This window comes from Cyanistes caeruleus, chromosome 4, assembly GCF_971803275.1.
Source record: "Cyanistes caeruleus chromosome 4, bCyaCae1.hap1.1, whole genome shotgun sequence".
Classification (NCBI taxonomy): domain Eukaryota; kingdom Metazoa; phylum Chordata; class Aves; order Passeriformes; family Paridae; genus Cyanistes; species Cyanistes caeruleus.
Genome location: NC_141704.1, coordinates 8,536,805 through 8,560,995, shown reverse-complemented (window position 1 = coordinate 8,560,995; position 24,191 = coordinate 8,536,805). Strand labels below are relative to the sequence as shown.

Sequence of the window (24,191 nt, the reverse complement as noted above, 5' to 3'; positions counted from 1 at the left end):
AGTGTATCAAACCACAGATTTTTATCTATGCAGGATTATTAAATATGTTCCCCAGGGTGGCATGAACCCAGTGCAACACACTGGTTTGGAGAATATTGAATTTATTTCCCATGATGGAAGAGGTCTTATATCTCACTTGGGCTTTTATGCTACCACTGTACCCCAGACCGATGAGGTCATTTCTTTAAGAAGAATCTCATTGCAAGAACATTTGAAATAAAAGAAATGAAAGTAGATTTTAAGAGCAATAACATTTTAATTCAACCATTTAATTTGAATGTTCCCAGTACTGAGACCCTTATCCCAGATTTCTACTAAAGTCAGTTGGAGGGGGGTTCATTTGTAGAATACAAACTGCAAATCATACCCAAAAAAAGAATCAGATTATTTCGTTTTCATGGAGGAGAAAAAGTATGAAAAAAGACCCTGCTTTGCTTTTTTATGAAGTAGGCAAACACGTGATGGGAGCTGTCAATTGAAGTACCATGTCACCACTGATGAGAAGAGAGGACCCTTTGCCAGTGCCTGTGAATGCAGCCATTCCATAGCCTTGGTGTGGTTCCACTCATTTCCCTTACGCCCAAGCCAGTAAAATGGAACTTTGTGGACTGATAAAAATCTAATAAGGAATAACTAAGCAGGTTCTGTATGGTGACAGCATAATCTTCCAGCCAAGAATATTAAGTATCCCTGCATAGTAGTTTAATACCCCCCATACCTTCCCTAAGTAGTCTTAATTGGCCCTAAAATCAAGGTACCCAAATTGATGAGCCTCTTGTGAAATGCCTGGTCTACATTATTTTGCAGCAAAAATGCCAAAAAGTTCTCTGCATGTTCTCAAAGTACTGTATGACTGGTTAGTATCTTCAGCATCAGTCTTTCTGCTGATTAAAGGTCCTGTGCTGAGAAATTCCCTCCTCCCCACAGATGTATTTTATAATATTTAGCACTCGGTGCTTTACACTATCAAAGCATTGTATGCATGCTATCTAATATCTCCTAATTAACTCATACATCTCCTATTAAAAAAGCATCTAAAATTAATGACATATGGTATCGCTGGCTTTTGTACAGCACATGCAAATGCAGCTTTTGGGTTTTACAAGAAATGTGGGTAAGCTGAGATTCCTTTCTGAAATCTGACGAACACTTTGCCATATCCGACTTTCAACACAGAGGAAATGAACAACGATGCAAATTGGACCTTCACAATTTTAGATCTGTGACTGAATGAGCACGCAAACACCAGCACGGGCAAGGGCTTCAGAGCCAACAGTTTTGGTCCCTTAATGAGGTGCACATCAATTGCACGGGTTTCCCACAGACTTTGCTCTCAAGATCTGTAGAATGCATGAGAAACAAGTAAAGTCTGTCATTTTGGTATCCATCAAAGCCGTCTTCCATGTGAGGAAGTGGCTAATTTGTCATTTCACACTCAAAAAGGCGTGAAAGGCAAAACGGAGGGAGGTTAGATGGAAGAGAGGAGAGGGGGGCTGTGACTCATAAGAGAAGAGAGTAGGCCTGATTTTGAGCTCGTGTTTGTTGCTGCATATCAGGAATAAAATTAATTGAATAATATTGATGTAAAACAGACAAGGATGAGGCCAGAATTTCTTGCTTAGGTGTAAAAATTTACATTATTAAACCCAAAATATAAACCAAGGAACAAGGAACACTTTACAAATGAAATTATGGTATACAGCAAATTTCTAACTTACAAGTTTTATTTACACGTGGACATCTCTTATTTAATTATAATAAAAGTATTAATTCCAACAATGCAAATTTTCAACTTAAAAATACATAAGACCTTTGAGAAAAAATCCCAAAGAATACACACATCTGAGGAATGTCAGCTCTGTGTCAAGAGCACTGGTCTCAGCCACTACATATTTCCCTCATCGTCTTTCATTTTAGCCTTGTTGTTGTCTTTTAATTTTCTTTTCCTCTGCATAAAACCAAGCCAGCAAAGGGCCAGAGAAACAGAGTCAAACCTTTAGAGACATAAGAGAGGTGCAGGCAGGAGTCCCATTATTTGTTAATAGAATTTGTGCACATACCTCCCATGGACCACTTAGGAAATTTACTCCCAAGCACCTTGGTGGCAATTTCAATTAGAGTCAACATTTCCTTTCAGCAGATGGACTGCAAACTGGTGGCTACTCAAACACTAACGAGAAATGCTTGGTAATTCCCCCCTCTTAAACTATGATTATACTTTCTCTTTTCTATGGGGAGAACGAATGCTGTGCCTAAGCCAAAACTTAATTTGATTTTTTGCTGTGCCTCTCTGTGCTAGCAAACCCTACCCGCGTGCCTGTATACAGGCCCAGTGGGTAAATTAGTGGGTATTTTTGCAGATCTGTCACACATTTCTACCATGCTTCTTATTCAGAAAGATGCCAAAGAACTAGAAGTACATCTGCCTTCCCCTGAAATGTAGCCACCTCTGGGGTGGAATGTGACAGCAAATGTTAATATGGGAACACAAACACTAAACCCTATGTGAAAATTATGCAGGAAGTAAAGAACACAGCTCACACCATCTAAGGCTACCCAGAAATTAGCTAAAAGTGTACACTTTTTCTTTTTTAATGAATGCATTTGAAATTATTGCCTGGCTTGTGGCATTCCAATAAGGAACATATCATTTGTCATTGAATCCAACTGTACATTCTCACACAGATTAATAGTGATGGTAAGTTTTCTGATTTCGAGAAGAAGCAGTACTAATTCATAGGCAAGATGCACAAAACCAGAACACAGTATTTTTATTTTTTTTTTTTAATGGAAAATGTCCTTTCTTTAAATAGCATTTACAAACTACGTCGATGGTGGCCTGGCTGGCTCATGGTGCCTTCGGTTTCGCTTTTTTTTCATCTCCTGCACATGCTTCCATTTGGCACCACCTTTGTTCCGCTGCCGCCGCTTCTCCCGGTGCCACATCTGTTCACAGTACTCATCCAGGCTAAAGCTGGGGCTGCTGACGAGCTGGATGTAGTCCTTGTACCTCAGCCGGGACTCCGTCAGCAAATCCCTCACCCGGCCCTCCTCGTCCTCAGTTTTCTGAGTGCTTTCCATCTGTCCGTTCTCGATGACGTTTAAATTCAGCTTCACGATGGTGTGGACAAAGGTGTGCTCCTGGGCTTTGCAAAAATAGGCTCCTGCGTCCCTCCTCTGCAAGCTGCGGATCAGCAGCCCATGCTCCGTTTTAATGATCCTTTCATCAGCCTTCAGCTGGGGGGTTGGAAAAAAAAAAGAACACAGGAGGTGAGTCTCATTGTCAAAATGAGATGTGTGTCAGTGCTATGGTGAGGTGGACACAAGGCCTGGCTGGGACATGGAGTGTCCCATCCCCAGGGGCCCCTGGGACAGATACCAGCAGCTCCTTCAAGGCCCAAGTCCTGTCCCTAACTGCAACATCTGGATCACGGACACTCAGCAGGCAGCAGCAAGAGACACATGCTGTACAGCTGACAGGACAGACAGCAACACTCATCACACCACAGTGCAGTGAGTGTGGCTGCCTTCTCCAAGGAAGGGGAGCTATGTACTGCCACAAATCCCATTTTATTTTTTAACTGCTCTTTTTGAGGTATCTGTAATACACCCAAAATACCAGAGTGCCTGTATATATCTGCAGTGCTGAGGCCCTGTTACAATGAATATGAATACTACTACTGATTTTCCAGTGAAATGCTGTGTTTCTGATCTTCAACCAAGTTTTACAAAAGGAAGTTGATCCTGGCTTTGACTCACTGAGATGTGATTAAAAGCAGGCAATAAGGCTGGATGGATACAACAAAGTACAGTTCTTTCACTGCTAAGATCTGTGGAGAATAACTTTGAGAAAAATAAGAATTTAAAAAACCCTAAACAAAAGAATAAGATTGTAAGTGGGAGCTGAAGTCTGACAGCATGGAGGTGTAATTTAATTTACGAATAGAAATATTTTTTTAAATACATGTGTTTAAAAAACCCACATGTTAAAAGTAAGGTGTACCTTAGATGACTAATACTGTCAGGTAAGTTACCTTTCTGGTAATCTGAAAATTATTTCTAAAATAACCTAAATCAAAAAATAGTGTCCCCCCCTCAAAAAAAACCCAAAACCAAAACCTAACCAAAAAATGGGATGGGGCACTGGGCACCTAAGTATTTTTGCGTCTGGGAAACATAGAAGGTAAGTGATTTGCCAAAGACCATATAAAGATTAGTAGCAGAGGTGGAAGTAGAAAGCAGAGCCTTTACTCCTGACGTCCAACAGCAGCATTTCCTTTGAAAATGATGCTGGATTGTCCCAGGCTGTTCCCTCCCAGGCCCGCTGTGTTCTGCTGCCACACAGAGGCTGCAGCACAGCTGCACCCACAGACCTGCACTGCTGCTGGAGGCAGCCTCTGCTCTGCTGGTGGAATCACTGCCAAGGGGGAAAACTTGAGCTTAAGGCTGGGTAGTGGGTTTGGAAAGGGGGGGGTCGGGGGGCAGAAAGAACCAACACAGAATCTGCAAAATTTCCCCGAGTGCACATCTGACCCTCCAGCAAACTTCAGAGGATGAAGATCAGGGAGGCATAAAGATGACTAAATTAGATTTATTCACAGTGGGTAAGCTACACACTGTTTCTTTATGTAAAAAATCTGCACACAATTCCCTCTGCTCCTCCATGGGAAAAAATTTATACATACATATGATTCTCCATCTGTTATGATTCTAACTCACTAGTACTTTATCATAATAGAGTCTCTTGGAGCAAAGAGATGGATGAGATGACCTTCCAGGGCTTTTAGCTTTACCCTTTTCTAAGTTTCTATGACAATGACTTTGAAATCATGAAAAAAGTTTGAGAGACCATATTGAGATCTCCAGAAAAAACAATACACATAAATATAATACAACCTGAGACAGAGACTTTTGTTTCCTACTGCTTCAGCTGTAACAATGTTCAGTAACATGGATTAGACAGGTATGTAGGCAAGTCATCTGCATGGATGGATACAGGCCTGTGTACTGCCATGGATATGAGAGCAGCAGACACAAGAAATCAGCTGCTACAAAAGAAGGTCAGATTGTAGCTCTGGTTGCCTGTTTCTCTGGCCAAGTATTTTTTGGCTCCTGACCCCAGTTGTTGGTGTTGGGAGCTTTAGTTTCATTGTTTGTAAACTGTATATAAGCATGTCTACTCAGTACCCAGAGGGTGAAATGATACAAATTTCATGAAATTCCTGGAAAATCGATTGTCCTGACAACAGGTGCCAAATGAGCACAAGCTACTTCTGATTTACCACACTGTGTTTAAACCAGAGAAATTATGGTCAAGCCACAAGCACTTGCACAGAAGGTAACAGGGACACAAACTAGACTGCTCTTCTTTCACAGAACCCACAGAACAGGGCACTAGTCCTCAACTGCATCAGCTAGTGACACTTCACTCCAAGTAAACGTTCCTTTTTTACAGTAAAAACAGGAGCATAAAATTTACAAAAGAATCTGCAAATAAGGAGCTCTAGGCAGAAGTATGTCTAGGGCAGGTGTTTCCTTGCGGTGCTGTGCTCCACAGAGAGTAGCAGGAGCAGGGGCCAGGTGGAAGTGCTTCGAGGCCTGGCTTTTGCAACTCGACAAGGAAATCCCTTTCTTCTGCCCAGACTTCATGTCAACATGAAGATCCAAGTTTGCGAAATTGAGGGAAAAGCATGGGAAGAAGCAGATAACTTCCAGACATTTGGGTTTCATAAGCATTCTGCAAAGACCAAGTTCCCACATTGTTTGAGTGAAAACAGGACTGATGTCTTTGAGCTCGGGGCTTGATGCAATCGCAGCAGTAGCATCTGCCTGCTGGTGGCTCTGCCAGTATTGTAGTCTAGAGCGTCTTGACAGCTGTGCACCTCCCACACTTGGAAGGGCTCCAGCTGGCTCTTCTGGCTGGCTGGGTGCCAGTCCAAAGTGCCCTCCCTTGGGCTTTGCCTCTTTTCAGTGAAAGAAAGGCAGAATAATGGCAGATCTAAACTTGGAAAGATTGCTGGACCCCCAAATCCAGCACCCTGCCACTCTTAACTCCTTGCCATTTGTGTGACAGTCATCACTTTTTAGTCATAAACGTGTTAACTGATGGAGCTGTACCCCTCTCTGCCTTGGGATAATGCATATAAAGGTAGAAGTCTAAATTGGTTATGTCCCTTAATCCCAGCCCATCGTGACTCCTATTTTTAATGAAGCAGTGCTCCTACACAGTGTCCTGTGTTAACCTTGGCTGTTGATTTAGGGTGACTGTCACCTCCTTCTCTGTGCCCTCATTGTTCATTCCTTTCTTATCCTCTGGCAGGATAAAATTATGGCTCCGATTTCACACATATTGAGAAACACTTCATTACTGCTTTCCCCCCTCACTTCTCTTTTTGGTATCCTGTTTATGTTGTTTTACCCATAGGTTCAGAACTCCTCCTGTCTTTCCTCTATGCTTTCCTCCCCACAGGGCTCTGGAGTTTCATAAACACCTGGCATTTCATTACTTGGTAGTAGATCTTTAACCTTTCCCTTGAATGTTTAATGTGGTCTTTGGTTCCTGACCTATAGATGTAAAATGTACTTTATTAAATTATGAGGAAAGTTAAAAGACTACTTAGATAAAAGAAATTTTATTTTGTTCAACTGTGGATTCACTGTTTCACCCCCCACCATGTCAAAATCATTAACTCTTTTAAAATATTTCTAAATAGGATTTAACAATTCAGAAATACACATGCTTAAATTTATAGAAGCTTGCTGACATGTCCTTATATTTGAGCATACAATAAAACTTTAAAAGGAGAGACATAGTTTTGTTCCATAGGAAACAATTTAAAAATCACAGAGATTAAAGTAATTGATTACCAATAGCTTTCTTTTCTTACTGAAATGGGGGCAGATTTTTGACAAGATTGTATCAACAACTGTACCTTCATCCTTTATGAGAAGCATGTAAGTTTTCCAAAAATTACATTACCTGAATTATGGCACATGCCATAGATACTGGCAATGTATGACAAAGGGAAAAGATCCCCGTGCAAATCTAACACTTGATTTTTACAACCTGAATTTAACAATGGAGAAAAAATTAAGTATTGCCAATAATGAGGGCAAATCTTTAAGCACTCAGTAAGTTGGAAAACACCAAGGATTTGAAAGTGCTGTGGCACCAGGTTAGGTCAATGCTTTTTGTCCTTTGCTAATGATGTGTTTAGATGGCTCCCTCTTTACAAATAATTCACATGTCAACTCTTTCACAGTTAAAACACTGCACCTGTCTGGGAGAAGAAAGTGGCTTCAAAGCCTGCCTTTCCTCATTAATCAACATGTGAAAAAATGTTAGAGGTAAAGCTGGACTAAGCATGGGTTAGCTGCAACCCCTGAACAAATTGAGAGAGGGAGAAAAGAAAATGAGGAACATTTGCAGATAATTCACATTCATCTTTGTTTTTCTATTGTTCTCTTTTACATCCTCATAATTTGACTGGAAATAAAGATCACTCCAGGGTTTTTCTGACATTATTGTTACACATGACTGTTTCTCTTGTATGGGAAAATAATAATTTAACTACAACACAGCTGTACAGTTAATTTCTTTTTTTTTAACATCTTTTTTTATTTACCAACAGCCTCAGGAAAAATGAAGAATGTGTTGCTGATACAATGTCATTATGGAAATGCATGATTCCTATTAGTTTCAAGGTGAAGTTTACTGCTTACTCTGAGACTAAACCTTAAACTCCTCTATTCCTGTCACTCCTCCAACATATCCAAATCAAATCAGAAATATCACTCAGTTCAGAGTTAGTTCTCTTCTTTCCCCATGAAACTGTCAAAAGTATTAGTCTGACTTAAGACACTCAAGGTAAAAAAAAAATGCAATGAGTTATATAATAAAATAAAAGAATGAAAGCATGAGAACTGTAAGTAGTCCTTAGGCTCTAAATCAATCTCTTTTCCCCAACTCTCTTGACTTTCTTTCTCATTGACCTAAAGATTCAAACATCAAATTACACTCCCCCAACTGAAGGTACTACTGGAATTCAGTCCTTGCTGTGCATCTTCTGCCTTATTCAGCCATCACCCAGCTCTTAGATTTCAGGGCTGGCACTGAATCTGTGGCCTTTTTTCTTAAGATTCTGCTAGGCTAGATGTTTGTAACAAAGAAAGTTGCCATAATGATGCAAAAACCTCCAGATGCAAAAATATATGGAAACTTGTCTTGGATAAACTGAAAAAAAAATGCTTAAAATATGGAATGAAAAATCATCTCCCTGCTCTGATGGGGGAACTGGGTTACAATGCTGTGTGCCTTGTGAAATGTCCTATCCAAAAGTGGGTCCAGCTCAAAATATCAGATAGGAAAGGGTGAAGGAGAAACTGTAATGTCACCATGAATTTTAGTGGATTTATTTTCACCACCAGGTATGAGCAGAGCAGAAAGGAGAAACTTAAAAGTGGTCTGCACCTATTCTGTCGCTTTAGACCATATGGTTTGTTCTGTCCCCTGCTGCTGGGGTGGCAGCTTGGCAGATTGGGAGCCACAGGAGACTTGGGGTGAAGTGCAGCCTAAAGCAGAGCTGCTGATGCTTTTCAGAGCAACAAGGCACCAAAACTAATGCCTTTGTAGGGAGCCACACCTTCACTTTTTGCAGTAGTGACACTTATTATATACATAAAATAACACAGGACTTTTCCTTGAGAAATAACTAGTATCTGTTTAAAGCTTCAGAGAGTTTCAGCAGTTTAAGTCACTATGAACAGATGACGTCCCCAGAGTTTTTTATGAACTCCAGGCACTGAAACACTCTTCGTCATCCCAGTGACTAACACCGCACGCACAGGAACAAACATGATCAATTGCGTGAGCAACACTAACCACAAAAGCACTAGATATTTGACTCCTGACCTTAAAAGAGCCCTGAACTACAGGGAAATGTACTCCCACTGGCAGCAAAATGACCTGGTGACAGCTTCTGTACCACAGGAGATCCTGTCCCTCCCCACAGGTTGCTCTGCCTGGAAGTCACATTCTGAACCATGACCTTAAGGGTGAAATGTCAGGGACATCCTGCTGGGCCAAATGCTTCCCATCTAGTCTGGACTTTGCCCTTTCCCTTCCCTCAGGAAGCTGCAGTGCATGTCTGGGACAGTGCAAAGCCATCTCTTTGTAAAGCCAAGTTTAAAGACTTGCTGAGACATTACAGTTCCAGCCCTGGAACTAAAAGTCCGTAACGTAAAAGTTCCAGGTGCATGGAGTCATTTGCAAAGCATGGTATCGTCATCACAATAAGTTACACTGCTAAGACATGCACTAAAAGAATGCACAGTGTTATTTGAGAAATCTGCTGCAGGAAGGGAGACAGAGAGAGCAGAAAATATAATTGTAATGGGAAAAGTTATGGTAATGAATTGGTTGAGCAAAGATCAAGCTATACATTAAATATGACCTCACTGTTTCTGTCACATATGGCATTTTTGTCAAATTGACGTATTTTGAAAAGAAAGTCAATTACTCTGCTCTTTGGATTTTCTAGGAAGGTCTCCAATCAGGTTTTCATATTGATGAACTCATTTTCACTGGTAAGTCAAGTTAGAAAACCTGGAAACCTCAATTTTTGGATCTGCAAATTATCAAGGGATTAACATTTTAACCACTTCACACTTATTCCATCAAATAGGAGGAATGATTGTTCAGCATCTCTACAGACCTGGTCAATCATTTAGGGATCCATAAATGGAATTTAACTTTACACATTTGAAAACATGTAATTTCTACATGAATATAGTTATCTTAAAAAGTAAACAAAAAGTTTATTTTTTTTGTTTCTTTAAAAATTGTATCTAGCAATAAAATATATAAAAAACTAGTTTGTTCAGGAGTTCAATTTCTTAGGATCCTGAAACTAAGCTGGGTCAAAATATTAGAAATTGTTATTATTAGAATTTTCTGGCAAGCTTCAAACAAAACTTATACATTAAATGACCTAATCTAATCATCAATGTGTGCATATGCATTTCTATAGGCTATTGCCTTCAGACTGGGAAAAAAAAACCAAAAACCAACAACCTAAACCACCCCCCCCCAAAAAGCCCAATGCCCCCCCCAAACCACCTCAAGAGCTGATTTTTGCAAAAACTAGATCACAGAGGCACTGCTGTGGCTTTAGGCACTATGTGTGGCAAAAGCTCTTTGCCTACTTTTAACATTCATATTGTAGAAAATCTCCTGCACATTTCTCCTTCAAATTTTCTACTAAATTTGCCTCAGAGGTTAATCCAGCCTTTTAGAAAAGATTTACTTTTCTCATGCAAACAGATGTCAGACTGTGTACACAGAGTAAGCCCAGTAAACATTGCTGTTAATGTGCTAAGATGAATTCTGTGTGTTTGCTGGGGTTTCTGATGCCACCACACATGTGCACACATTCCCTAACTCCCTCCCAACCTTAACATCCTTGGCATGCTGGGCAGTATTGAACATCACCAGAGCTGGGTAAGTGGCATTTGGCTCAGAACAAGTAAGAGGGGCCAGGCCACTGCCACAACAAGGGTCTTGGAAATTTAAAGTGTGTCAAGAAAGAGCATTGCCTAAATTTAGGCTATGCTATACACATTTAGCATGCCGTAAATTTGCTCAAAAGTTGGTTTGACCTGCAGTTTGTTCTACAATCAAACATGAAAGACAGCTTGAGTTTGGTTTCATGACCTTCAGAGGCTTAGCTGAACCTGTGATTTATGAGAAAATCAACTGATAATATCTTTTTGCTTAAATTGGCAAGATAAAGACTCAAAAGCAGCCCTTCAAAAGAGGCTTTTAAGTCTTGGAAGTGTGATCTATTATGATATAGAAATATTACGTTCTACACAAAGAACTGGCTCATTTACACAAAGTCTGTAGTTCATGGTATAGCTGCAATACATTGTTTTTAAAATGACTGAGTCTTCTCAAAACCTGACATAACTTCTCATTCAGAAAAAAAAAAACAACAAACACACACACACAAGAAGAGAAAAACAGTAACAAACACCCCTCCCTCTGTCCCCCAAGTCAGAAATCTATTAACTATCTGCTTAAATTTACTTTAAAATTAGTCTTAAACACACAGTAAGGATTAAGAAAGTACTTTACTTGTTTCCCTGATCAAGGATCATTTACAAACTGCTGCCTTAGGGAAAGTGAACAGAGTCTGCTGTACAGGAGAGTAAAGGTAACTCCATTTCAGTAAAATGAATGACTGTAGGTTTTTAAATGCCAATACACTTTTAGCTGGGTGTGCATTTCAACCTCCTGTGTCTGGGAGGGTGCTTGGCCATCTGATCAGAGGACATTTTTTTTCCCACATATGGCCTATAATGGGGGTTACAGGTATTATTTCAAAGTAGCAATCTCTTTCTTTTGGTGTTAATGCACCTGTCTAAAAATTAACTAAGCTTTTTTTTTCCCCCAGCAGAGGAAAAAAGTTTTGTCAATCCAAAATATGTGTAAGAGAAGTGGAATAAATTAAAAGTACTGAAGTCTTGTAGTCAATATACATCCTTGTAGATTTTTGTCTTATCTGGTAGGGAATGAGAAGTATCCCCTAACACTGGCTTTCTGAGCCAAGACACAACCAGAGTTGCAACTCTGGGGTGACTACCATGTGTCACATCCCAGCCAGACGTGATTCTCTCAAAGACACCTGCCCTGGCCTGAATCTCCCCAGCCTTTGGAAAGGACCAGAATGTTCTCTGCACTCAGGAAGTCTCACAGGATGAATTATCACTGAAAGAGGAAGACCTGTTGTATGTTTGATAGTTCCTGTCATTTAAACTAATTTCTGACTTGGATGAACATTTAACAGAAAAGCATATCTAGCACCTGGGACCAGATCCTTTGAAAGGGCAGCTCATTTCCCTTCTCCTTCCCTGTTGCCATGGTTGCCATCACAGCAGGACTTGGCCTCAGACACAAAATCACTCATGTAAGAGAAAGGCTATGAAAACTCCTGAGGTTTGAAACTCACTCACAAACCCAGTCCAAACCAGTCCCAGGACACTGACCTTTTAGTCATGTTGGAGAGCCCCTTTGTCACTAGATCAGAGAGAAATCATCAGGAAATTGTGCAAGGGGTTTGCAGCGACCTGGAGGCTTCTCCAGAGCTTCTCCATCAGTAAGAACCCCAAAGCTGCATCCCAAAGGAATTAAGGGCCATCACAAATCTCACTGCTTTCTACACCAGATGCAAGGAGCAATCCTTAATCTGAATTCTCTGCATCAGTGCAGAGTGCCATTTAAGCAAAAAATCTCAAACTTCACTAACAAAAAAAAAGCAAATAAAAAGCCTTTTAACCACACAGACCATTCCTCCTCTGGGGAGAGATGGAGAGAAGCAGCAAACCATACATGCAATTCTTAGCTACACTGCTTAACATGGTAAGGGAAAACAATCAGACCCTAAATAGAGCTGAGATTTTATTGACAGATAGGGTTATGATCATACTTTTACCTACAGAAGCAGATGTGTTAATTAGGGGACAAAACTGCTTTGACTTTTTATCACTGATCTACATTATCTCCCTTTTTAATTTTTTTTAATAGGATGAGCAGGTAAGTCAAAATAAATATCAAAATATGCTTATGATACAGTGCAAATGGCTGCTCTCTTCCCCACTGCAAGCCCCAAATGGTGATAGCAGAATGCTATGTGATACCTAAGGTGAGGCAGGGAAAAGTAAAACATCAACTAGTCCCAGTAATTCCTGCCTCTCAGTGCTCAGCTGAATTCTCTATGGAGGAAACCTGCCTTGATGATTATAACTTACCTCTTCTCGATGTTCTTCTCCAGAGCGCTGAACATACCACCTAATAGAGGCTTGCTGGGACTTAGGAGTACATTCCAGAAAAGTTGAATTAAATTCAATGCCAAAAATCACCTTTTCATCAGCAGTTTCATGACTAATGCCTGGAAAGCAAACATGGTACAGGAGATTAACCCTGACCTGCTTTTTAAAGCAATGGGAAAACAGCCTGATTTGGAACAGATGCTAAAAGAGTGAGTGAATTATAAAAACACAAAAGGAAACTTCACTTTTAGCTTAAACTATAACTATAAGGATTTAGAGGCGGCTGCTAACCTTCCTTCAGTGCAACTGGTTTTTAAAGAGGTCAATAAAATCTGTATCATGAGCTTGCTCCATTTTAAAGTTGGGGCTTTCACCTATAAGGAATTTAAAATCTGACCTGTATTTTTCCTTTAAGTAATACAACTACTAAACCTGATCTAAATCTGCTGAAATTAGATTGTATGGTCTGGTTTGTTCACCCAAAGGAGTCACAGGGATAAAGTAAACTCAAGTTTGCCTCCCTTCAGTGTATATTTCAGAGCAAGCACTGAAGGAGCCATGAGGAGATCTGAAATCCTTCCTTGGTCTTCTGTAACTCTGACTGAGTAACTTTTAATCTCTGCATCTTCCTTTTTCTTTCTAGTCTGTCTCATCTGTGTCTTATCTACCTTAGCAAGAGACTAAAGTTGTTTCTTATGCCCCGTGAATAACAGAATGGAAGGTGAAAGAAATGGTGTCTCCTGAATCAAAAGTTAGCTCCATTTCAAAATTAAAACAATTTTGGAACATGCTTTCAATTTAACAAGTACCTGTATGAGATCTACAGAAATTAGAGATCTCTGCATTATTTCCCTGTGCCACTAAGATTTCTGTAGAGCCAAACAACCTCTTTCAGCCAACAAAGTGTGGGAGAGAACCACACACAGCAGAGCACTGAATATAAATAAGTTTGGGAACCATAATATTACTAATTATAGCAAATGGCCTAAATAAGCCAAGAGCCTGGGGTGACAAAGGTCAGCTTCATGGGTTTACAGCACACAGGAATCACTCCCAGGTGGATGAAATTGCTATTTTATCTATGTCAGGGCAAAGAATTAATACCAATTTCTGTGCTACGAGACTGTAGGTTTGTCTACTAAAGCTAACTCTTCCAGTATCTATCCTTCCAGGAAAATGTGACACTTTCAGCCTTTCTGCTGGGGTTTCTATAACCCTGAGCTTTGCACAGTCTCAGATATCAGTGTTTGGAGAGTCATGGCAAGCAGCAAGCAAGGAAATTCTGGCCCTTGGGATGAACAGAGTTTTGTCATTGACTTTGATGGAAATGAGATCTTACCCTGACTTTTTAACTATGTCTGCAAGCACACACGTACAGTCAGAGCCCTCTACACTGTACAACAGACTTGAGGCTTTGATCCTGTGGCAAGCAGCTCTGATTTCTGCAGTGCCTCCCACTGAGGTCTGCAGCAGGCACCCAGCACCGCAGCGGCACAGAATAACCGGAGATCAGTGGGAAGGGATGCCTTGTCCCAAAGCCAGTGTTCAACGTGGTGATACAATCAATACTGTTTTGTCTGGATTGTTCACTTTAATAAGCAGCTAGAAGAACCCCAGACAAAGCCATGCTTGGGTCTGAATGCTATTCATTTATTTTATGCTGCCACAGAGATTGCTGTGTAACCACAGGGTTTCATACTGACAGTGCTCGCTGAAAGAGAAGGGCTGCAGATGCCAGAGGAGCAGCCAGACCCTTTGGCATCTGAAAAGAGGGAGTTGGAAAGGGAGGGGGAAGTGGGCAGGGAGAAGGGGGTAGGTTCCTGTTAATAACAGGAGTATTTAAGTAGCTGTGGGAAGGGGAAGGGGCTGGTTTGGCAGCTGCAGCTCAGCCTTGGGGCCTGAGTGGCAGAGAAGAGATGGCATGCTCCCTGCCCAGCCCTGCAAGCTTCCCTGTGGGATTTGCTGCCCTGTTTCTGGATGGAACATCACGCGTATCCCATGAGCCACTTTCAGGGACATGTGTGATGTTTTGGTGTCAGGGGCGTATCTCCCTGCCTGGTGTGAGTACTGGGCAGGATTGCTTCTAAGGGATGCAAGGGTGAAATCCCATGCTGGCTGTCCCTTAGCCCCAGCTCTGAAAATTTAACTATGGGATAATGGATATGGAGTGTGCCAAAGGCAACTGTTCTGTTTAGATTAGCAAGTTTTTGTAGACAGAGACCCTCACAGCAAAGTCTGCTGCTTAAGTGACAAAAGACCAAGAAAAGTGAAAAATACTCACTGTCTTCCACATCCCAGCACTGTGCAACTGGGTCTCCATACTTGACATCCTGCCTTCTGGCTCGCCTATGGGAAGAGCATGCAAACTTGTAACACTTCAGACATAATTGCTGGAATGCAACAACAAAATACAGAGGAGCTCAGCAGATGTGGACTTGCATTGCTCTCATCCTACTGCTGACAATTACAGTCTTAACTAAAACCAGTCTCACCCTCAAAGCAGCATGTGGCCTAGAGAGTTTTGTACAACTGACATCAAGAGAAGAGCCTGTGATTTGGGAAAACCAAATTTGATTTGGGAGGGGAAAGAGAACAAGTGAGAGAAAAGTATCTGCCTAAAACAAAGTGTGTGTAATACAGTGACAGAAAGAGTGTCTAAATTTGCTTTAGGACCAGAGGTCTCCTGGTGGGGTGGACTGTGTTGCAAATACCTAAAAACATTTCATGTTGTAGATCATAAAAGAGATCTGAAGTTCAACAGGTGATATTAAAAATAAAGCTCAGTATTAGCCCAAGGTAATACTAATTAATAAACCAATTCTCAAAATAAAGAGAGAAGAGCATGTATTTTAGCTTGTTAACAAACAATTGACAAATCTGGTTATCTTTCATCTTTGTGGACTGAAAAAAACGTAAGGCAATGGTCTGAGATGATCTACTAACTTGCCTGCCAATCTCTGGGTGTTGCATGAACTCACCATGATTTACTGTCATTTCAGTGTAACAGCACTAAAAAGAAAGTAAACTATTCCTCTGTGTATGATTGCATTTATGTCATAAGAGCTATGAAAAAATAGGAAACTTCTTCCATTTTTCAGTAGAAGAATTGGACACCCAGGAAGTAACTGGTTCAGTAGTGGGATCTCCCGTGTGCAGAGCAACGCCTTGGAAGGAGAGCAGGTTGCCAGGGCAGATCTGTCCACTGAGCACTGTAGACATGCTGGAAGCACGGCCCTCAGCACTGAAGGAAAACATTCAAGTAACTGATCTGCAAGATTCCCAGGGCCAGTCACTCATCCTTTGTTTTGGAGACACAGACTTTTGGCTTTCTCTCCAAACGGCACATCTGTGAAAAAGCACGGACCATCGATCTCCATGTCCCAGCCCACCCCAGACTTCAGCAAGCCTCATGTGTCACTGACTTTGCAGTGAGCCTGAACACTTGCTTTTCTCCTTTCATTTATGCTTCTCTGCATTTAGTTTGCTTTGGCTATGAGGGAGAACACATAAAGTTTCTTGACACCATGACATGATAACTCATGAGTCATTAACTTCAATGGCTCAGTATCCAGCCCTGTGACCCCTAAGGTAGCAAGTGTCATTCCAGAACCTGAGCTCAAACTGCAACCCCACTGCAAGAATTACTGTCAGGAGGACCTTGTCCAAAGAGGAATGAAGAGGCTGTGAAGGACTCTGGTTCTAACAAAATCAGCCATAAACTTCAGGAGACACATCTAACAGCTTAGGCACTGTGCTGCTAGACCCTGCAGTGTGCTCTCCCTCCATCCAGATCCAAGGTGCTGTCCTAGCTAGTGGGTACAGAAAATTCAGATGAAGCTTCTTTCACTGTGGAAAGACTGCTGCTAATGTGGTCAAATCATGGTACTTAAATCTCTGTCTCCCTCTCATGGCTAGACCACAAATACAATTGTTGGGTTAGGTCAGGGCATTAAATGTATTTTATTATTGACCACTCTGGGATGCTATGTTAAACTCTGCTTTCTAACTACTATGAAAAAGTCAGCAGCTTAAGAGAGGCTCTTGCCTCTCGGGCAGAGTTAGCCACAACCTGGACCTCCATCTGAGCATCTTGTGCCTTAAAACATTCAGCATAAAAAGGGAAAGTGATGGATTTATGATGTTAGCTGCAGTAGCCAAGTTACTGTCACACACACTTAAACAAAGCTATGTTGTCTTCACAGCTCTTTGAGCAGAAATGTGAAACATGGCCAGAGTATGATCACATTTTAAGGCAAATGATATGCTAAGTAAAAAGGCAACAAGTTATGAATTGGAACATCTAAAATTCTTGCAAGCAGCAAGATCTTTCACAGCACATCATGTTTTTTTCTTACCTTTTAGAAGTAGGGGCATATCTGGAACAAGAGTTTCCATCCCAGGCACAGTATGGGTCTCTGGCAAGGCAGCAGTCTGCACAAGCCTTCCCATACGTGTGACATCTGTGCAGAGAGAGCTGAACCAATCCATCCCTGGAACCAATGTACAATTGTTGCTGCAAATCAGGCAAAGCGAATTAATTAGGAATGTTCTCCAAGTAGCCAGTGTAAAAAGTTCCCTTCTTTAGTGCCACAGTTGCAGACTTTACCCCAGATTTTGTAAAACAAGGGAAAAATTCTTCCTTTAGTGTAAAATGTTTCTCAGGGCACAGTGTGAACTGGCCAGTACCCATCCATCCCAGCAATACAGCAGAGAGGAAAAGGGACTGCAGTCCTGGAAAGACACCAGCACTCAACACCCTGACACCTTTAGATGTGCTGTAGTAAAAGATCAGAAGCAAATCATGGAAAGAATGGCTTAATAACACGTTTAAAAACGAGGGGCTGCATAGTCATGATGTTAACGATCTGGGAACTAGGGGTGACCTTGTGTGAATAAACTTCATGTTCTGCTTCTGATCCTGAGGTAGGATGGAGATAATGTTACTCCCCTGTCCCCAGTGTGTGAGTGGATTGCCTGTGGAGCCAAGGGTGGTCCAAGCTGGAGCTGGCTCATGCAACACTTCCATCTGGCCTGCCACCTTTTTTCATGGGAGATGGGACCCAGCTGTGCTGTGCGTGCCTGAAAGGCAAAATACCTCCTCCCGTGTGAGTGAGCTGTGTTGTGCCAGAGCTGCTCTGGCCACTTCAGTGTGTCAGGGAGGGGTGGCTCTGGTGTCACGCTGCCTCCTGAACATGCATGGAGGCATCACAGAGCTTGGAGCTGCCATAAAACCGTTTTCCATCAGGAGATACCGCACTGGGACCGGCTCCTGTGCTGCCAGGGTTGGACCACCCAGATTCAGGCTGCAATTCTGGAGGAGGGGGACTGGTTGTGTGCATACAAATTTTAGCACAGTGAGGCCCTGATCTCTCCTGACTACTAATAAAAATAAAAACAAAAATAGTAATAATAATTTATTACTAGATTGTAAAGAGACAAGTATTTCTGGAGGCTGGAAAAAGAATGTGCACTGGCTTCACTTACAAATCCCACTACCATATGACTAAAGGTTTGTTTCCCTGAATAATTACCAGCCTGGGTACACAAATTACTGCTTGTAAGCAAATAGGAATTAGGCAGGCAAACAATTTCAAACATATCTCCTTCCTTCCAGTTACATTTTACGAGCTATCCATAGAAAGTTTGGCCACTAAGCAACAGGCGTCACATGAAAATAGATGTCCAGTGCAACTCATATCCTCCAGTAGTTAAACAAGATTATGATTACCTGTTTCTGAGAAATCTCCATGGTTGCGATAACTGAAGGATGCTGAAAAATAAAATAGCAAGGTATATTAGTTTACAAATTCCCTGCTCTTAGTGAAAAAGAGAGCAAAACTCAACATACAATAAGCAAATAAAATTACAGGTTCATTTGCATGGTTTACACAAATATTAATAAAACCCCTAAACAACAGAAAATCAAGAAATTCATGCTTCCAAAAAGAACTCCCATAAATTTCGCCAGCTGGAAGGAGGGAATTAGTTTTAATTCTCAGAGTTTTCTGTCTACCCCATCCTGGGCAATGAGCCTTCACATCAACTTTAGTTCATATTAAGCATTTGCTTTTGAAAGGCTTAGTTGCCATTTAAGGGATACATAGGCAGATCTCTACACCAGGATGTATTTCATGGCTGTGAGAGACAGTGAAATTTTTGCCTGTGATTGATGTAAGAACAGCATAAAGCTCAGGGTATTATCTATGACCCAGCAGAAGATTAATCTAAGCCTATTGTTTAATATTAATGCAGTTTGAGGAAATAAAGCATGTTTTTTCAGCCCTTCAATTTTCTGGATTCAAAAACATAGAGGTAGCAGTTATAAATGTTACCAATAAAAATGTGAAGGAATGTCTGCTGAGTAGAAAAAAAATTACCTCTTTTTTGTTTTAAATATGATATGGCACACTTTCCCTTGACGTTATGTTCTAAGAATGCAACAAATTAGTGTGCATACAGGAACTGCTCATTATTTGGCAGGCCACGGAGTAATCTTGGTATTTTCTGAGTGATATTTATAATTGGTGTCCAAGACAGTGGGAAGAAGACATATAGATCCTTTAAATCAAAGTTTCATCCTACCATGACGTATCAAAAGGCATATGAAGAAATGAACTCTTTGAAATAATTTTTAATGATCCTGTGCTTACACTTGGAAAAGTTCCCAAAATTTATTCAGTATGGAATAAATTTGGGCTGTACAGCACATAGGAGAGAGGATGTGTGAGAAAGTAATCAAAATGTCATGGATGAAGACAAACTTTGATGGATAATCAGAGTGAAAACTGAAGAGCTGTGCAGCATGAGAAGAAAGCAAAGTGAGAATGCAAAGAAGTAAGAAGAAACTAATAAATGAAAAACAAAATCATTAGGGAAGACAAAGGTTTCCATTTTTCTGATGTAAAAGCATGTTGATGTCAGCTCCTTTACCAGCACTGAAATTAGTCAGAAATTGTGCCTGTGCAACAAAAAGAATCTTGGGCTTTTTACAAGCTGTATTTATGAAGAAATAATTTGTGTTAGCAGGGTTCCAGTTACAGAATAACCAAATTGAAATGGTCAAAAACACTGAGTCATCTTTCCCCAACACATTAAAGCACAGTGATAATCAAAACTAACTTCTTATTTTCCTTATGTTTTCAACTCCCAATGTTGCTATTTTAAAGGATTTCTCTGCACCCATGGAATTTTGTATGTTTGTCTTTCAAAAAATGTTATTGTACCTAGAACACTGCCAAATGCCAATTGGGTCATAGAAAATTTTACATTAAAAATACAATACTACTATTTTAACATGTATAAATAATAAAAAAATGCTCATAATAAGATTTTAAACTAGAACAAAGCAGGCTAAATGAGACTTTCTACGGGTTTGAAAAATCACGGTCTGTTTGGTTTTGGACATTTTTCAATTGACTTGCCCAAAGAGTACCAAGGCATTTAAAAATTTACATAGTGTCCCTCTGGAAACTTGAATGTGTTCCAGTAAACAAACAACCAGACAGACAAAGCCAGTTTGGGCCACAAAGTCCCCTGAATAATATTTAATTGATGTTGTATCATTGCTTACCTTGAATACCTGCAGCTCTTCCAGGACCACCTCCTCCTTGGTCCACTTCTCCTTTGTGATACTCACAACCTTCAGGACTGTGCCTATGTCTGAAACAAATGTGCCTCATGTAAAACCCACAGGTATGTGGGTTTTACATCCATATGCATGGACTACTCCATTTCCAGCCCTGTGGATAAAGCTACTCCATGAGGGATGTGTCTTTCTGACCATGTCTATCCCCACTCCATCCACTGCTGCCTGCAGAGCTCTCTCCATACACTGCATTTATGGTTTCACTGTATGGCTGAGCCAACACAGTCACAGGCTGCTCCTGGCAGGGATGGTCCAACTCTCCTGCTACACAAACACACACAAGCACGGCCATGCTGCCAGCTACAAGTTTCTACACATTTTCCTAAGCCAGAACTGGGCCCCATCTGACCCCAAAGAGATCCAGCTCAGGGAACTAAATTGGCAAAAAATTATTTCCTCTCTTTTATAGAATTCATTTGTTTCCAGTATAGCTCCTTAATCACAAGTAAGCTTCATTCTGATGCAAGGAGTTAAGCAATGCACTTTTAAAACTTATTTTTTCATTTATTTAAAAATAAAAACAAACCATAATTCAGCATCAAAATCTTAATTTACTCATTAATTCTTTGGAGTAATCTAGAGAATTTTTTTAAGTTAAATCTATTCATCAGTTTTAACTTGAATTCTTGCTTGGTGAAAAAAACAGCTGCTCATTTCATGTCAGATCATTACACATTAGTGAACCTTGAACAGCCTTAAAAAGAACTCAAAAATTGCTCAGGGGAAGTGGGTTGGGTGCTGGGATGTGGGAATGATGCAGTGCAGCTTAGTCCTAAACCCTTTGCACAGTATCAAAATAATGAAAAATAACACACTGTAAGGGAATGAATGAGATTTTCATTCTTCTTTTCCCAAACTACTGAAGTTCATATTACCAATCAAAGCCAAATTATTACAGTTTCCCTTATGAATTAGAGCTTTTTTTTGGAGTTTGTTTGACATAACTGCAAAAGCCTGCACATGTACAAGCTGGTTGTGTACATTCAAACACATAATAAGCTACTGATCTTCTGATGTTCAACATCTCCTGGGTTATTTGTTATATTCTTATTCAGTCTCTCTATATAATTGAAATTTTATCGTTCTTTTGTTTCCTTACAATGAGTTTAGAGGATAAAATAGAACAAAACCATGCACTTACAGAAAAGAAAACTCACATTTAAGGAAGGCATTGCAGAAAAATAAATGTTTGCATATTATGGAGTGCCATCTAGTGACTGCATGGTAATTGTCGGCCTTGACACCTCTAAACCTGACTCCTTACACTTGAAGTGTTTGTCTTAGTGCCAGGTAGGAACAGCTAATCTCAGAGTACTCGACTGCTGGTCTTTCAATACAATTTTATTTCTATGAAAAACTTTAAAATGGAGGACAGCAAACATCTGAAAGCAACTGAAACATCTCTACAGCCACTAAAAGACTATTTTGTACATTTTTACAAGTGAACTCTTCTTCTGGTAAGAGTAAGAAAAAGTAATTTGTAATTTAGCTGTGAGAAGATAAGTAGGTTTCAGTGAGCACTCTCAAATCCTAGGCATCACACAGTTTGGGAATGAGTTCTTTTTACTTTGTTGACTACATTAATATTGCTCTCAGAAAGCAACAAGGATTTTCCATCATCATTCCTAAAGCTCATCCCCAGACTTCTCAGCCAGCAGAGGAGAAAACAGCACTTCAATGATCTTTTTTAATGAAACTGTGCTTTTTTCTCTGACACCACTGTACTAACTTGGGATCACAGAGGATCTGTGATATTGTCTTTTTTTGGAAGACAAGGGTTATGAAACCAATTTTGCTGAAACACATAAAAGTTCTGAGAGAGAGGCTATCTCTAGACTCCTGTGTGTGGTAACACAGATAGAAACTCTTCAAGGATGAGACAACAGATATTACAAGAGATGATGCTCTCTGACAAGTCACTCCTTTTCTCAAATTACTTCAGAATATCCACATATATCAAATTGTGCTATATGACAAAATTTGCTCATAGGCCAGATAAAATGCTGGGCAATCCAACAGCACTGGGATAGGATTTGAACTGAAATCTTAATTTCCTTGCAGCTCATGGCAGTAGCTCATCTACTGTACTTGGATAAAATTTGCCACCTCTATGTACCAAGGTGTAACTTTCCCTGAGATGGAGATAATGGCAATGACCTCCTTACTGAAGCACTCAGTGAAAAGTGCTTTATAAGATCTATACAGAATGAGAGTGAGAGAATGTTGAATTAGGGAATAAGAACAAAAAACCCCAGTGGAGTAACATTACTTCAGAAACGTTATGAATAGGTATATTCTTATTACTTAGCACACCTTGCTGTAGGGTAATTCATCCAGTAATTCTAAATTTAATTACTATGGGAAAAGTAGACCTTTACCTTAAGGCATTTATCTATTATAAAAATATAAATAGATGCATAATTATCCATAGAAAAACAGCAAAGCAGTTTTTTTCCCTGACAGAATAGCTTGACCTCTCTCTGTTCAATCCTGCTTGTCACGTTTGTAGCTATCATGTTGCTAATTTGTATCTTTAAAATTAGTTGAGTGGAATTGAATTGTTGCCTTAGGCTCAATTTGAAATTCTTCTTAACTGTTCAGCATCACATGAGATAAAATGCTGAAGCACCGTGTCACACTGATAATAGGAAGTCCTCCTTGAAGCTATAAAGGTAATTTCTTTTCTTTTAATAGTTTTATTGATGTACCTTCAGCAGGAAACAAGACTACCATGTAATGTAAGGACAGGTACTGAGTGGTATTTGGAGGGTAAGAAAGTTCAGGTACTCTGACCCCTAAATGTTTTATCACCTAGGCAGCAGAAGGCATTAAAATCCCAACAGCAGTGATATTTTGAACTGACAAATTAATTTAATTTAAGCACTTGCATGGAGACCTGGACCAGAGCCAGGAGCACCTATATGCTTCCTGAGGATGTATGCATAGGAAAAATATATTAATCCGGAGTTTTATCATGGACCTACTGACTAAAGGTGCTCTAAAAGGATGGGGTTTGTGCAGAATGACACTGGAAGTTCTCTCTCATACCTGTTCCTAGGAAAATGACATCATATTGCCCGTCCTCTGCCATGACGTGGTCCACCACAATCTGAGTGAGGCGATAGTCCACGTTGATCCGCGTGAACACCGGCGCTCCCGTCACTGGGTAAACTGATTTGTACATCAGTGGGTGCCGCCTAATGAAGCTAATGACTTCATCAGGGAAGTCTCTGGTAGACTTTATGAGCGGATCGTAGGTTTTGCTTGGACACTAAATGAGAGAGAACAAGAAGATGAGAGGAATTTTAGGAAAGAAGTACAACTTGAAATCAAGTTTTCCTCAGTAACATTTGTAAAGAGATTAATAATCATATTTTTCAGTTATTCTTCTCATCCCAAAGCAGCACTTAGTCACCAATACTTCATTTTTTAACAGAATTGTTTCAAAACCAGAGAAACTCTCATGATGGGTTCAGTATGGGTGCAGAGAATTCTACCTCCTCGTCCCCTGCCACACTCACAACCAAAATACCACGCTTGGTATTTTACCCAGACAAGGAGAGTGAGACCAGAAGAAAGAAGACCTGTCATGCTCTGTAGGATTCACTTCTGGGCACAGCTGGCAGCACAGTTAAGTTTGCTGCAGGCTGCCCTGAGCAGAGCAGGAGCTGCCAAGAGCAAGCCTGGGCTGCCCTCCCGTGGCTGCTGCGCGAGGAGC

At 40.5% G+C, this 24,191-nt stretch overlaps 1 protein-coding gene across 3 annotated transcripts in view; it reads right to left on the bottom strand.

Annotated features, from left to right (window-relative positions):
* Nucleotides 1-236: 236 nt before the first annotated feature.
* Nucleotides 237-24,191, bottom strand: part of SEMA3D (semaphorin 3D) — a 134,198-nt gene continuing 110,243 nt past the window's right edge. For all 3 annotated transcript variants that reach the window (XM_086886605.1, XM_086886603.1, XM_086886604.1), the window contains 7 exons: nucleotides 23,522-23,744; nucleotides 20,399-20,487; nucleotides 18,557-18,598; nucleotides 17,184-17,341; nucleotides 15,110-15,174; nucleotides 12,808-12,947; nucleotides 237-3,237 (listed from right to left, as the gene is read on the bottom strand). In XM_086886605.1, coding sequence (XP_086742731.1) covers nucleotides 2,824-3,237; nucleotides 12,808-12,947; nucleotides 15,110-15,174; nucleotides 17,184-17,341; nucleotides 18,557-18,598; nucleotides 20,399-20,487; nucleotides 23,522-23,744 — 1,131 coding nt within the window. In that variant the 3' untranslated portion in view covers nucleotides 237-2,823. The remainder of the gene's footprint in view (nucleotides 3,238-12,807; nucleotides 12,948-15,109; nucleotides 15,175-17,183; nucleotides 17,342-18,556; nucleotides 18,599-20,398; nucleotides 20,488-23,521; nucleotides 23,745-24,191) is intronic.